Consider the following 15,000-nt stretch of genomic DNA (forward strand, 5'->3'; position numbering starts at 1 on the left):
AAATTCAAATGTAGTGAAAGTACAATAAAAAATGCAATAATTTGGCAATAATTTTAGTGTTATTTACATACTGAAATTATATACTTTACATACAATAACACACATATTACACACACACACACACACACACACACACATATATATATATTATATACTGTATATGCACATACAATGCTTTAAATTGTGCATGTGTTAAATGTGCTTTATATTTGTTTATATTTAACATTAATTTCTATTTTAGTTTTAGTATTTTAGAACTTTAAGGTGAACTTATTTTATTTCATGTGTTTGCCAAGGCAACGTTTTAATTTAAACTTTACACCTTTTAAAAGTGTTCCCATATTTATTTATTTTAAAATGCATATATTTATTTGTATAATTATTAATAGGTTTTTCATTCAATGTTAACTTTTTCTATTTCATCTTTATCATTTAACAACATTTTATTGGCCGTTTAAGCTAATAACACACAACAACACAGACTTTTATGTCATTTCCAATTTATATTTTTTTCCCCAAAATGAAATTGTATTAATGCTGCAATTAAATGTTTTTTTTTTTGCAAAAACATTTTGATTTAGAAGGATGGTGCAACGTAGCATCGCATTTATTTTGCGTGTAATGCTGTGTTAACATTTTAGGTTTTCGCAATAGATGAAAAAACTTTATATACCAGATATATACCACTATATATGTGCTTTATAATATAGCACATTTAGCACAATGGAGCGCGTTTTCATTTATTTCACAACATAGCATTATCTCCCTGCAGATAATAAAGCCAGAGCTCACTGCAAGAGCGAAGACTGTCTAAAGGGTCTTAAACTGCTGACGGTCACCAAAGTACCGTGCACAGATTTCCTCAAGATGGGCATCCGTTATCACCACACTGACCCTCCATCTCCAGACATAGACTACATCTCTATAAGACTGGACCTCACAGACACCCGCAGCAGGAGCATCATCCAGGTGTTCGCTCTGAACGTGACGCATCTTTAATGCTCATTAATGCTCTTTTTTTACACGATTATTTTAACACCAGCTCCGTCCGTCTCCCGTTCAGTCGGAGCAGGCCTGGATCCCGGTGACCATTAAGGACGCGATGCCCAATCAGCCGCCCAAGCCTGCTTTTATGTCCGTGTTCATCTTAGAGGTGGACCAGTTCATCCTGACTCCGCTCTCCACAGCAACGCTGGACGCCGAGGATGACGAGACGCCCAAACGGCGGCTGGTGTTCAACATCACCAAAGCCCCTAGCGAGGGCTTCGTCGCTCACCTGTCTGACCACACCAGACCCATCGGCTCCTTCACCTGGACCGATCTCAACGACATGCTGATCAGCTACCAGCCTCCAAACGCCAGCCACACACAGCGCAGGAACTATGAGGCACTGAAGCACACTCACTGTTGAAAAGAGCACAGAAATAATACACTTCAGAGGAATATAGGTGACGCTTTGTTTGAAGGTGTCCTTGTTACACATTATGTATAATTACGTGCAAGTAATCCTAACCTTAATCATATAGTAAGTACATGTAGTTATAATTAAAAATAATTACGCAGCAACAAGGACACCTTAAAATAAAGTGTAAACAGAATATTTAAACTGAATTTAATGTTTTGTTTACAATCAGATAAAAAAATATTATATTTGAAATTTAAATTAAATGCGTTTAGAAAGTGATTTTTTGACCCACTAAAGTAGGACTTTATGTAATTGCATAATTATTTCTATTATTACTGCTGAATGAACGTATGGTACACTAAAATATGCTTTCACGCGATCTCTGTCATGTATTGAAATTGAACATTTGAAGCATTTTGCATGTGCTTTAGCATCTTAGTCAACACGTCAAAATAAAAGTGCTATATTATTAAAATAACGATTAAAGTGAATTTCAAGTTAAACTTTTCATTTTGCATTATTATAAAACACGTTTTAGGACAGTCTACATGTGTGAAGAAACACAGTAATGAAAGTGTAAAAATATACTTTTTAACTGGAGCACACGAATGCATATTCAGTTACACACGCTCCTTTTTACTTTTAGGAAACTGTGCTAACCGTACACAAGTTTTGTGTGTGTGTTTTTTTGTTTGTTTTTTATTCCATAATGCAGTAGTCATGCATTGTTCATATCTATTAGGTGGAGTTTGAAGTGCATGATTTCTACTTTGAGAAAAGCCAGCCTGTGATTGTACACGTGTCGATCAGGACAGCTGATACCAATGCGCCAAGAGTATCGTGGAACATGGGTCTGTATCGTGCATCATTTTCATTCACTATACTATAAACACTATACACACATAATATACTGTATGCACTAAATATATACAGCGAGACTCACAAAGAAGGCAAAGAATAATAGTCTTCAATAATCCACAAGAGGTCGAGACAGGACGAATAGACCAAGTAGACAGGACTGAACACAACTTTAACTGAAGATAATTCACCAGACACACCATGAGGAAAACAAGGGAAAATTAGGGAGGAAACGCAACAAATTTTGCATAATGCTAATTTGTCAAGATTTGAAAAAGAAAATTGTGCCACTATTAATTACCCTGAAACTACCAATGTGCTTAACTATATAGAATGTTTGCTTCAAAAAACCCTCAAAAAATAATACTCAATATAATCTTTAAAGAAATAAACAGTCAATTAAAGACTTTTTCTTAACACCTTCTTTCTAAAAAAGTATTTTTAATGTCATTTTGGCTTTGCATTTGAAATCATTTTTCATGTGTTGACTGACAAAAACAAAATCAATACATTTAGCTGCACTTTAGCTGGTAGGTCAAAAAACCCTTTAAAGTTCAGCTGATGGCATTGAATATAAGTCTGCAGTGCGTTTCTCTAAATGTTTCTTCCTGATTAATAGGTCTCAGTCTGTTGGAAGGTCAGTCTCGTCCAATCACGTGGGATCAGTTTCAGATTGTCGACAATGACAACCCGAAGGCAGTGAAGATCATCACCGTAGACGGCCTGCAGCACGGGAGACTATCGGTTAGAGGTACAAACATAGATGGCTTTTCCTGATGTATTAATCTAAATTAGTCACATCTTTGCATCTCACACTAAACGTTCTCACTGTATGTTTATCTGTATGTAAGGTGGAAAAGGCTTCATGTTCACTGTAAATGATATAAAGGACGGCGTGGTTCGCTATCATCACGACGACAGCGACACGACTAAAGATTACATCGTCTTCCGCATTACTGATGGCCTGCATCAAACCAGACACAAGTTCCCCATCAACGTCCTGCCCAAAGACGACAGTCCGCCATTCCTCATTACCAACATGGTGCTGGAGCTGTCCGAGGGCCAGACGGCTCTTCTGAGAGGATCCGTTTTGCAAGCCTGCGATTTGGACTCCAGTGACGACTACATCATGTTCAACATCACCAGACCTCCACAGGCAGGAGAAATCGTGAAGATGCCCGGTCCTGGCATCACAGGTGAGGAAAGGATTGAAGAGACAGCTTAAGTGAACGAATTCAATTCTTATACCAGGTGCTTAAAAGGTCCTTCACAGCGATAACGTAGATTAGAAGAACCAGTTTTGGTCTCACTTTATATTAAGTGGCCATAAATTTGCAATACAATATGAACACAATAGTTACATTGTATTTATTTTTTGATGGAAGTACATAGTAGTTAAGGCCACCTTATGTAAAGTGTCACCCATTTTTGGAACCGTTCGGTCAAAGTTTCTTTAAAGAACCATCTCTTTATAATCTGGAGAACCTTCTTTCGCCACAAAGGATGTTTGGTGGAAGAGAAAGGTTCTTTAGAAGTTTTTTATGGAGCTATTTAGGCAAAAGAGGTTCTTCTCAGTAAAGCCCCTTTATTTTCAAGAGCGTAATTCTTCCTTTAAATGCTGTTTTATATTCATGCAGGATACACCGTGACCCGTTTTCTTCAGAAGGATCTCTTTCACTCCATCATCTACTATCGGCACGCAGGCGGTGAGGTGTTCGATGACTCTTTTGAGGTGGTGCTCTCTGACTTCCATGACCCTCCTAATCTCTCAGAGCCTCAGGTGATTTCTGGATATACCTCATTGATTGATGCAATACCTCTAACATTCTTCCCATCCTTTTACTCACAATTGTGTTTGTTGTATGAATTTTCAGACAAAATGTTCCTACACCGACGTTTATGGAATGTTCTTACAACGTTTTCATAACGTTGAGAGAAAACGGCATTCTCAGAACATCCTTATGATGTTATTTGTATCTGATGAATGTTCTAAGAAATGATCGTGAAACTTTAACATTCTTGGAATAATTAAAAGTAAACAATACATTACGTAAATAACATATTGTAGGTGAAAATAAAGTTTGTACTACATTACAAGAATTAAAAATATCTTTAAATAATGTTATTATCGTAATGTATTTATTTTAACATTTGCATACTATTAAAAAACATTACATTTTAGGTGAAACAGAAACATGTTTGTAACCTTTAAATAACAACAACAACAAAACATTTTAATAATGAAAATAAATACACCAAATAGCATTATATTTTAGGTGAAAATAAATTTAGTGTATTATTGTACATATATTGTCCTATCCTAACAAATCGTACATAGATGGACAGCTTATTCAACTTTCAGATCATATATTAATATCAAGTTAAAAAATGGACTCTAATTTTGTGGCCCAAGGTGTCCAAAGAAACCCGGACACGTGTGGTTCTTCACTAACCAGGTGCAACATCTTTGCAGGTCGTCGTGGTTCAAATCCAGCCCGTCCCTGATCAGCCTCCTCGGGAGGCAGCGGGAGTGACCAGGCACCTGACGGTCAATGAGACCGACGTCATCTACCTGACCAAGCAGCAGCTGCACTTTGTGGACTTGGAGTCACCAGACAGCGAGCTGACGTACACCGTCACCACCCCGCCTTTCTACAGCACCACCTACGGGTACGACGTTAAACATCTCTGCGTGAGGATGCTATTTAATTTCCTGCTTCAAGCATGAGTTGTGCGCTTTCATTTCCAGAGGCTCTGATGCAGGAAGGTTGTTTCTGGTTGATAGCATCCCAAAACTGACCAAGGACCCAAATGCTCCGATGCTGAGACTTTTTACTCAGGTAAATACACCGAACTAGGTTTAGGTCCCCGAAAGCATCTAAAGCTGTATCCGATCCTCTCTTTGTAGCATGCGGTCAACTACATGAAGGTCGCTTACATGCCCCCCATCTTGGACATTGGACCGTTCCCTCAGCACGTCCAATTTGTCCTGTCAGTGACCAATCAGCAAGGCAGCACGACCGCTGGAATCTGCTTCAATATAACGGTCCTGCCGGTGGACAACCTGGCACCAGAGGTACAGCAGCCCTCATCCACTCAGTCCAGAACAGACAGGCTAGATAGTAGTGCTTGTGCTGTTCTACCTTAAGTAATCTGACATTATTAAAATGGCCCAAAGAATCGTTTTAATTAAAGGAGGAACTGGGGTTCTCAACCTTTTTCCATGTTTGCAATATTCAGAGCATATTCAATATGTGTGTGTGTAACGCCATATATTTATAGATATACGAGTGTATAGAAACACAAGCACTAGTTGAGTGTTTGTGGTCATGTGTAGGTGCAGGTGAAGCCGCTGGCGGTGGATGAGGGTGGAGAGAGCTGGGTGAGTGAAGACCACATGCGTCTGTCAGATCAGGACTCTCTACAGGACTCTCTGCGCGTGAAGCTGAGGGCCGGACCCCAGCATGGCAGCGTTTACCTGGACGGCACAGCCACGAGTCCAGGCCAGACGATCACAGTCAGGGATCTGAAAAGCCTAAAAGTTAGGTCAGATGTACTTCCTTATAGTTTGCCATAACACGGCAAGACACATCAGGCAAAAACTGTGCTTTGGGTCTCTTCACTAGTTGCTATTAGCGTGCATGTCGCTACAATATTAGCCATTTATTGTATTTTTGGCCTGTTATGGATAAATAATTGGCAACAAAACTGCCAGTAGGTGGCAGCAAGTCTATTGAATCGTTCAAATCAAACGATTCGTTCAAACGGCTGATTCAAACGAAGCAGGCGCCTGCATCCCAATGTGCGTACCAGCTATCTTATATTCTATCTGATATTTATTAGTAGTTTTTTATAATATATATGGAGGAAGGATAGTAGGCTATGCACGCTGGGATGCAGAGAGTGAGTCACAATGCTTGCATACACAAAGTACATTGTTTTGTGTAATTGTTGTACATTACACAGTCACGCAGCACAATGTGTCAGGTCAATGCATTTAAATCAATTTTAATCCAGATAAAATCATACCTTCTTTCAATTTTTAAAAAACTGTTTTTTCCATGAAAAACACATGAAGAGTTAGGTGTTGTTGATAACAAGAGATATCCAAAATTCACCCGTTCAAAAAACTTTACCTCCAATACGTCAACAAAATTGGATTTAGACTGTTTAAACATACCCTTTCAGAAAACGTTTCATACAAAGTGTTTCAAGTATTAGTGACATATACTTAAAGGCAGAGTTAACCCCTAAAATTTAAATTCTAAAAGAGCAGAATTAAAGGTTTGGAATGACACAGAACAACTTTAAGTTAATTTCAATTTGCTGGCTTTTCCTCTATTTTATCTCTAGTTTTTCAGCTCTTTTGTTTCAACAGATATCGCCACGATGGCTCTGAGACCGAACACGATGCTATTAAGTTCATCGCCACGGACGGGATAAATGTCGCCGATTTTGTGCTACGCATCAAAGTAACCAAGCTTTAATTTACAATTACTTTTTTATCGCAACAGAAACACGTTTAGACGGCTAACGAACCCGTGTGTGACAGGTGACGCTCGTCAACGATGAGGTGCCGGTCCTCGTGGCGGGACTGAAGCCCGTTTTAGTCTGCGCCGAGGGACGTGAGGTGCCCGTCACCATCGAGTACATCTGTGCCACCGATCCTGACAGTGACGACAGCACCCTGATGTACATGATCGCCCGACAGCCGTACCACGGGGTAGTTCAACGAAACGGCATCATTGTGGACCGCTTCATTCAGGCGGATGTAACTGCTGGCGTAATTTCCTATAGACACACAGGTAATACAATCAGCCTTTTTGAAAATGAAGTAACATTACTTTTGAAACAAGTTTTGATGCTTGAAAATTATATACTTATGTGTTAACTTTTTGGACACTTAATTGCATGTTAAATTAACATGAATTGTGGTTCAGATTCATATTACATGTGATTTGCTTCGCTTTACAGTGATTTCTGACACACTTAAGTAATGTTTCATAATTCTTTATAGAGAATATTTTATTATTAAATAATATCAGTATTCAAAAGGCAATCTTTACTTTTTTATTTTATATATATATATATATATATATATATATATATATATATATATATATATATATATATATATAATTTTTTTTAAATTTATTTATTTTTTTGAAACATGGCTTTATAAAGGTAAAAAATGCCCATAAAATGAAATCAATTAAAACTTTTCAGATTCATTCTATCACACAGAATATGAAGAATATAAAAAGTCAGCTGTCTATTAACACACAAAATATTGTCTAATGACTGTTACCAATAAAATCCTGGAAAATATTAGTTTATAATTCATTTATAATAATTTTTCTTTTGGTCAATATTGCACACCTCTAATATATATATATATATATATATATATATATATATATATATATATATATATATATATATATATATATATATATATATATATGTGTGTGTGTGTATATATATATATGTATATATATATATATATATATATATATATGTATACGTAAGTGTGTTTACAATCATAAAGGTGTATTCTCTATAAGGACACTTAAGTAATCTTTAATTCATTAATATTACATTATGTGCAAGAACAAAAAAAGAAGTGCAGTACAGTACATGTGCACATTCAATACAATGAAGTGCACTTCTTTTTGACAGGGGTGTATGTTTGCGATTTGTATGCTATTGTTTATTAATTCTGATTGTAAATCCCTACTGATTCGAATCAAGGACAAGAGATTGGGCTGCGTCCTCGTCACGACGTCGTCACGTTTGTGATCTCTGATGGAGAATCGGGGCCGGTCTCTTCCTGCTGCAGTGACAGAGCCGCACAAACACCTGAAGTACAGCACGCCCTGCCTGTCTATGACCTTAACATCACCGTTTATCCTGTGAACAACCAACCTCCATCTATAGCTCTCGGTAATGGGAACGTGTTTTTTTGAGTATCTAGTACTTAATCTATTTGTGTCAATATATTTGAATAATAATACATATATAAGGCCATTTTCTCAAAGTGAGTTTATTTTTTTAATGAGCTATAAATTTCCATTCAGTAGTACTTGCACACACCAGACCTCACAGCGTTATTTCATACGTTCATTTTAAAAAATATATTGTTTTCTGTCCGTTCTAAGCTTTTTCTGAATTACTGTATTGAGTGACAAAAATGAGATGCATGCAAATTAGCGCATATTTCATTGAATAATAACTAATTTGTGCTAAACGTGCAATGCAAAAAATATTTGCAATTATCAGTGTAATCAATCAGATGTTCACTTGCAGTGTCTCTCTTTTAATTAATCAATATTAATATTGTATTATCAGTATTTTTTGCAAAACTGGCTTTCATTTGAAGTATACTAAATGATTAAAATCCTAAATTAAGCGCGCACCATTTCAGAAGACATATGTGTTGTAAATTGTACATTTGCTACTGTAAATATATCAAAACTTCATTTTCGATTAGCAATATGCATTGCTAAGAACTCCATCTGGACAACTTCATAGGTGATTTTCTCAATATTTAGATTTTTTTCTCAGCTTTCAGATGATGCATACATTGCAAAAATGGTCCAGGTTCACATATTTTAGCACTCGCTGCTCGTTGTTTACATGCTGGGGTCCATGAAGCATCTTTTCTCTCATCAGGAGAGGTGTTTATGGTGGATGAGGGCGGGTCAGCCTCCGTCACGGTCACCCATCTGAGGGTTGAAGACCAAGACTCTGCTCCAGAAGACCTAAACATCATTCTGGTTGCGCCGCCACAGTTCGGATACATAGAAAACATCCTGCCCAGTCCAGGGTTCGAAAAGAGCAACGTGGGAATCAGTATCGGTGAGCCATTTCACCAAATCTAACAGCAAGTCAGATCAAATATAACATACAAGTTACCTAAATACGATTTAAAAGCAGTCAGAATACATTGCCTAAAATGAGTGCTATAGTTTGCATTACTAACCGCAGTTTTCATCATGACTGATCGTGCTGTTTTTCCCTGTTCAGCCTCTTTCACCTACAGGGATGTGTTGAACGGACACGTTAACTATGTTCAGTCTAGACACCAGAGGATGGAGCCCACCACCGACCAGCTCATGCTGCATGTGTCCGACGGCAAACAGGAGTCCCCTTCAGTCCCGCTCTACATCATCATCCGTCCAACCAATGATGAGATTCCAGAGCTCCTGGCCAGAAACATCACGGTCAGTCAGAGAGCAGTCTCCTATCCAGCTAACAAGGAGTGTTTTCGGAAGATCTTTTAATGTTCTGTCAAGGTTCTCGAATGGAATGTTCATTCAAAAGTTGTCTGGTCTTTAATAATGTTCTCCAAAACAATTATGCATACATTGTTCATGAATTTAAAAAAAAAAAATCGGAAAAACGTTTTTTTGTGTATATTTTTATTAAACGTGACCCTGGACCACGAAAAGCATAAGGGTCCATTTTCTCGACAATCTGAAAGATGATTAAATATGATTTCTGTTTAATTTATCATTAGGATATTGGCCGAGATACAACTTTGAAAATATGGAACCTGGAAAATTTAGAAAATTGCCTTTAAAGTTGTCTAAACGAAGTTCTTTGCAATGCATATTACTACTAATAAATAAAACTTTGACATATTCGTGGTAGGAAATTTGCTAAATATCTTTATGGAACATAACCTTAATATGCTGATGATTTTTGGCATAGATTAGAAGTGCATAAACCTACGCTACGACTGCTTTTCTGCTCCAGGGTCACAAATGTTATCAATTGATTCAGAATGGTCAGAAGGTAAAACGTACAATCCTGCGATGTTTGCAAAATTATGTCTGCATTAAAAAAGCTTTAAACATATTTGAGTAAAATGGATGTTTTGGAAGTCAGCTCAAATTAAAACCCATCTGGTCTTTAGTAATGTTGTCAAAAACATAACATTCTGCTCTCATGTAACATTTTTTCTGAAACCTTTTTTAGTTAAATGTCCATGTAATGTTTTTTAATGTTGCTGCTTGTTTCAGATAACATCCAAAAGGGACGAAATGATCAAATAATCTGTTCCATTAACATTTACTAAAACGTTTTAAAGCATTAAAAAAAAAAAACGGGATAGTTTGAAGGTTCAGAGGAATGGTCCGTGTTTAACGTTAGCAAAATACTCTTACTTAGAACATATTTTATTAGCTGGGTATATAACATAACCAAAAAACTAAAGAATTAGGTTTATACTGCATATATGGCGTAGTCCGTTTATCTAAGGAAACACTTCTGTAGTCAGTTTAGTTCTGATGACCAGTGTTTGTCTTTTAGGTTCGGGAGGGAGAAATGAAAGCGCTGGACTCGTCTATAATCAGTGCGGTGGATCTTGATGTTCCCAGAGAGCGTTTAATGTTCAGCGTAGTCCAGCAGCCTCTGCACGGCTCTGTCATGAGCGTACCGCACGGGAATGATGTGACTCTTTACAAGAGAGGATCTGAGATCCCTGTGGAGCACTTCACCATGGATGACCTCAGGAGCGGTACTGCAAAAAATACCTCACAAATACACACCGTATGGTCTCTAAAGTAAAAACAGTAGAATAAAATATTATTACAGTTTAAAAGAACTGTTTTCTTTTTCAATATATGTTGAAATGTAATTTATTCCTGTGATGCGAAGCTGAATTTTCAGCATCATTAAGCCAGTCTTTGAGTGTCCTTCAGAAATCGTTCTAAAATGCTCATTTTCCACTAAAGAAACATTTTTGATTATCAATTTAGAAAACAGTTGCTTCATATTTTTTTGTGAACTATTTTATTTTACATGATTCGTTGTTGTTTTTTTTTCAGTGGCTTGCTTTGCAAATGTTTGGTTTTGAGCTATGTTTGTGATATTTTGAATGGACTTCTTTGAATGGACATCATTTCGCCTTTTTTGTGTGGGCAATTCTTCTATTTGTGGCTAAAGTAAAAAAAAGAAAAGGTGTAAAGTCTTAAAATAAGAATGCGCGTGAGCAGTTACAAAACCTGTATATAAATAAATAATAGAGTTTATATAAAATAGAAATCTTACATGTCATTGTAAATGTCTTAAAGGTGCAGTATGTAATATTTAGGAGGATCTATTGATAGAAATGCAATATAAAATATTTAACTATGTTTTCAGAGGAGAACAAAGACCTTAAACAATGAACTGTCATGTGTTTATTAACTTTGAATGAGTTATAAATGTACTATCTACATTTATCATGGGTCTCCTTATGTGGAAGTCGCCATAATGTTTGTACAGTAGCCCTTAAAGGACAAACAGAGCTCCTTTAATCAATATGTTGTTCTTGCAAATAAAACACTGACACGATGAACAGTAATGACAATATTGGCAATAACATAAATAATAGTGCGCCTTTAACTGTCACTTTGATCAGTTTAATGTTTTTTCATAATCATTTACGCTGAAAAAAAGTGATAAGTTGACTTAACTTAAAACTATTAAGTACGTAACGATAAAGAAATAAGTTACGTGAACAGGTTTCCTTAATATTTTTGAGTTGAGTCAACTTTTCACTTTTTACAATGTAGAAGCGAATGCAAGTAAAGTCTGTTTGTTGCTCTGTCGTCAGGCATGACTCTGATGTACGCGCACGACGACTCCGAGAGCGAGGAGGATGCATTTATTGTCCAGCTCTCTGACGGGAAACACCAGCTCCAGAAACACGTGCGAGTCAAAGTACTGCCCGTCAACGACGAGGAGCCGCAGATTATACGGTAACTTCGCAGTAAATCATCTTCTGCTGCTAGCCATGAAAAAATGGACATTAAAGTGGTAAAAAAAAAACCTCTGAAACACAGGAACAGTGGGGTTGAGATGGAGGCCGGGGAGTCGCGGCTGATCTCCGGGGCTGTGCTCGGCGCTCACGACAAAGACACTCCGTCCTCTGAAATCATCTATGTGTTTGAGAGCGTACCGAGTCACGGGGTCGTTCAGATGAAGGTCAGTTTACTCTGCAGTAACGAAAAATATCAATTACATTTGTATGCTCATCATTCAGACCTGTAACACTTTACGCTTGTTAACTATGAACTACGTTTTTTTTTCAATACATTTTTTATTTGCTGCTAGTAAGGTAGTTGGGTAGGAATAGGGATGTAGAAAATGGCTAATGTTCTAGTATTATGCGTGCTGAATAGATGTAAAGCATTACCTTTGTATCATAATGGCGCTCTTAGAAATAAATGTTCTTTATTGGCATCAGTGGTTCCACAAAGAATCTTTAACATCCATAGAACCTTTCTAGTGCACAAAATGTTCTTTATAGTGGAAAAATGTTCTCCATACTAAGAACATATGGTTCTGTTTGTTATGAACACGCACTATAGTTATGTTGTCTCCTGTTTTAAATACTTGATTCAAGTAGATTCCCATCGTCCGTCTATGTTTTATTATTTATCAACTGCAAAAAAAAAAAAAAAAAAAACGTGATTACAGTGGTTTCTTTATCATTATAGTTGGGGTGTGATGTGGAACAATTAAAGCGTTATCTTTGTTGTCATGGTTATAGTCCTCGGTTTGAATGCACCTTAAAGAAATAGTTCACCAAAAAATGAATGAGTTACTCAGATACCATCACGAATGGGTGCCGTCAGAATGAGAGTCCACCAGCTGATTAAAAACGTTTTGGTCACAAGCACCTTTAATAATAGATACACACACACGCAGTTTTCACTTCACCTTCAAGTTACTGAAGCGCTGTGGATTACTTAGTTTTAACAGCTGTTTGGACTCTCGTTCTCACGGCACCCATTCAATGCAGAGGATCCATTAGTCAGCAAGAGATTTAATGATTCATTTCTCCAAAAACATATTTGGGTGAGCTGTTCCTTTAAGCCGCTGACACACGGGTGGTCTTCTGTCCTTCAGGTAGGCACAGACTGGGTGTCTCTATCGGCAGGGATGAACTGCTCTCAGCAGGTTTTGGATATGAACCAGTTACGTTACCTTCACACCAGCCGTCCCGGAGCAGCCGCCGCCGACTTCTTTGCGTTCCACCTGATGGATGGCAAGAACCGCTCTCCTGCGCAGCGCTTCCACATCACGGTCAAAGAGCTGGAGAAAGGTGGGCTGCTGCTTTATTCTCATGAGTAAGCGTATTTAGTTTGGTGTTGTCACGGGACTGCTGCGTTGGAGCTAGGAACGAGGAGCAAAGAACTTGGAGATTGTCTTTAAAGTGCCATCGCGGGGGAAGACAGGTCAGGAAGGCACACACGTACATAGATGTTTGAAACGTGGGTCTGACTGATAACTGTCACCTAAAGTAATAGATAGAGTGCAAAAATCGAGATCATAACAGGTGTTCAGACCTTCTTCTTAGACCAAGTCTTCTTAGTTGGCTTTTCCCCCATCATGCTTTAGAAAACATAAAAATTATATATCAATAGAAAATATAAAATCTGGAAATTCATCCCATGAAGCCCATTTTATAGACATTGCAGACCGAGGGGGCCCCGCTCCCTACCTCGCATCGGGCCCCAAGAATGGGGCCGCCAATGTCGGACAAGAGTGGCCCCGCCATTGACAATTGTAGTTTTCTTTGTAGTTTTTCCCAGCACTGATGTTAATAAAGATTAAAAATTATTTAAAAGGAGTTTCAGTCATTCTGTTGAAAGTTTCACTTTTAATTCAGTGTTACTTTCCGTTTCTTTGTAACCGCCCCTGTTTTGGGTACTTTTGGTAGATATGCATGTAACATCAGAAACGCTTCCATTGTCCTATAATATGCATTTATACTTACCTTACTTGCTCAGTGACTCGCAGTTCAATTTTTCAAAGCCCTCCTGCACGTGACCCTGATCTGCGGTGATCGGTCAATTTCGAGCCCGCTTTGTGCTTCTCTCCAGGAGACATAGCGTTGTTCGTGAAGCCCGTGAGGACGAGTCGCGGGGAGCGTGTGATCCTCACCACGGACGTCCTGCTGGCTGTAGACGGCACTGACAGACCGGAGGAGCTGCTGTACGTCTTCACTCTACCTCCAGAGCATGGACACGTGGAGTACATCAAACACACCGGAGTACAGATACAGTCGTTCAGTCAGCTGGACATAGCAGCAAACCTGGTGTGTTACGTGCATGACAACAGAGCCACTTCTCCCAAAGAGACCCTGCGGTAAGGACCTGTATTACGTAAGATTTTAAATCATATTTCCTCTAAAATTAAACATAAAAAACACGATATTTAGCTGTGCAATATGTATAATATTCAAAGAAAGCGAAGCTTATGACATTATATTCATCATAATTAATTATTACATATTAATATATTCATGTGATTAATGTAATATTAATATGATTTTAAACAATTTCTATAATGTATTAATAAGTATATAAGTACTTACACTTTTTGCTAAGTAAAATGTCTTAATATTTGTTTAATTATTTTATTACATGATATTTATTTATAACGTATAATAAAGAAAATTAAGCCTTTTTAGGAATTTGATATTTTATTCATTATAATAAATTTTAATGACATTATATTCTTTACATTGACATTAATATCATCTTAAAAATTGACCTTTTATTTATATACTTTTATATAAATTAAGAATAAAAAAACTATATTGAAAATCTATCAAAAATGTATGCACAATATTTTTTGCCCAAGTGTTGTTTCTCTTTCTTGTTTTAAAGCAAAACTTCAGATTTGTCTTTTTTAAAAGTATTTATTTAATTAAATAAAGTTGATTAATATTTGCAATATAT

General features: G+C 37.2%; 1 protein-coding gene across 2 annotated transcripts in view; it reads left to right on the top strand.

The window, feature by feature from the left end:
• frem1a (Fras1 related extracellular matrix 1a) overlaps positions 1-15,000 on the top strand; it is a 32,386-nt gene that overhangs the window by 10,550 nt on the left and 6,836 nt on the right. The window contains exons 5-24 of one of the 2 annotated variants that reach the window (XM_043243293.1): positions 773-969; positions 1,064-1,387; positions 2,148-2,256; positions 2,883-3,014; positions 3,115-3,459; positions 3,901-4,043; positions 4,737-4,933; positions 5,013-5,103; positions 5,172-5,339; positions 5,601-5,809; positions 6,642-6,735; positions 6,816-7,068; positions 8,015-8,206; positions 8,936-9,121; positions 9,290-9,486; positions 10,577-10,784; positions 11,865-12,009; positions 12,094-12,235; positions 13,163-13,358; positions 14,140-14,404. In XM_043243293.1, coding sequence (XP_043099228.1) covers positions 773-969; positions 1,064-1,387; positions 2,148-2,256; positions 2,883-3,014; positions 3,115-3,459; positions 3,901-4,043; positions 4,737-4,933; positions 5,013-5,103; positions 5,172-5,339; positions 5,601-5,809; positions 6,642-6,735; positions 6,816-7,068; positions 8,015-8,206; positions 8,936-9,121; positions 9,290-9,486; positions 10,577-10,784; positions 11,865-12,009; positions 12,094-12,235; positions 13,163-13,358; positions 14,140-14,404 — 3,793 coding nt within the window. Of the gene's footprint in view, positions 1-772; positions 970-1,063; positions 1,388-2,147; positions 2,257-2,882; positions 3,015-3,114; positions 3,460-3,900; positions 4,044-4,736; positions 4,934-5,012; positions 5,104-5,171; positions 5,340-5,600; positions 5,810-6,641; positions 6,736-6,815; positions 7,069-8,014; positions 8,207-8,935; positions 9,122-9,289; positions 9,487-10,576; positions 10,785-11,864; positions 12,010-12,093; positions 12,236-13,162; positions 13,359-14,139; positions 14,405-15,000 lie in introns of those variants that run through there. The other variant, XM_043243294.1, reaches the window with a different exon arrangement.

The sequence above is a fragment of the Puntigrus tetrazona genome, chromosome 7 (assembly GCF_018831695.1).
Source record: "Puntigrus tetrazona isolate hp1 chromosome 7, ASM1883169v1, whole genome shotgun sequence".
Classification (NCBI taxonomy): Eukaryota; Metazoa; Chordata; class Actinopteri; order Cypriniformes; family Cyprinidae; genus Puntigrus; species Puntigrus tetrazona.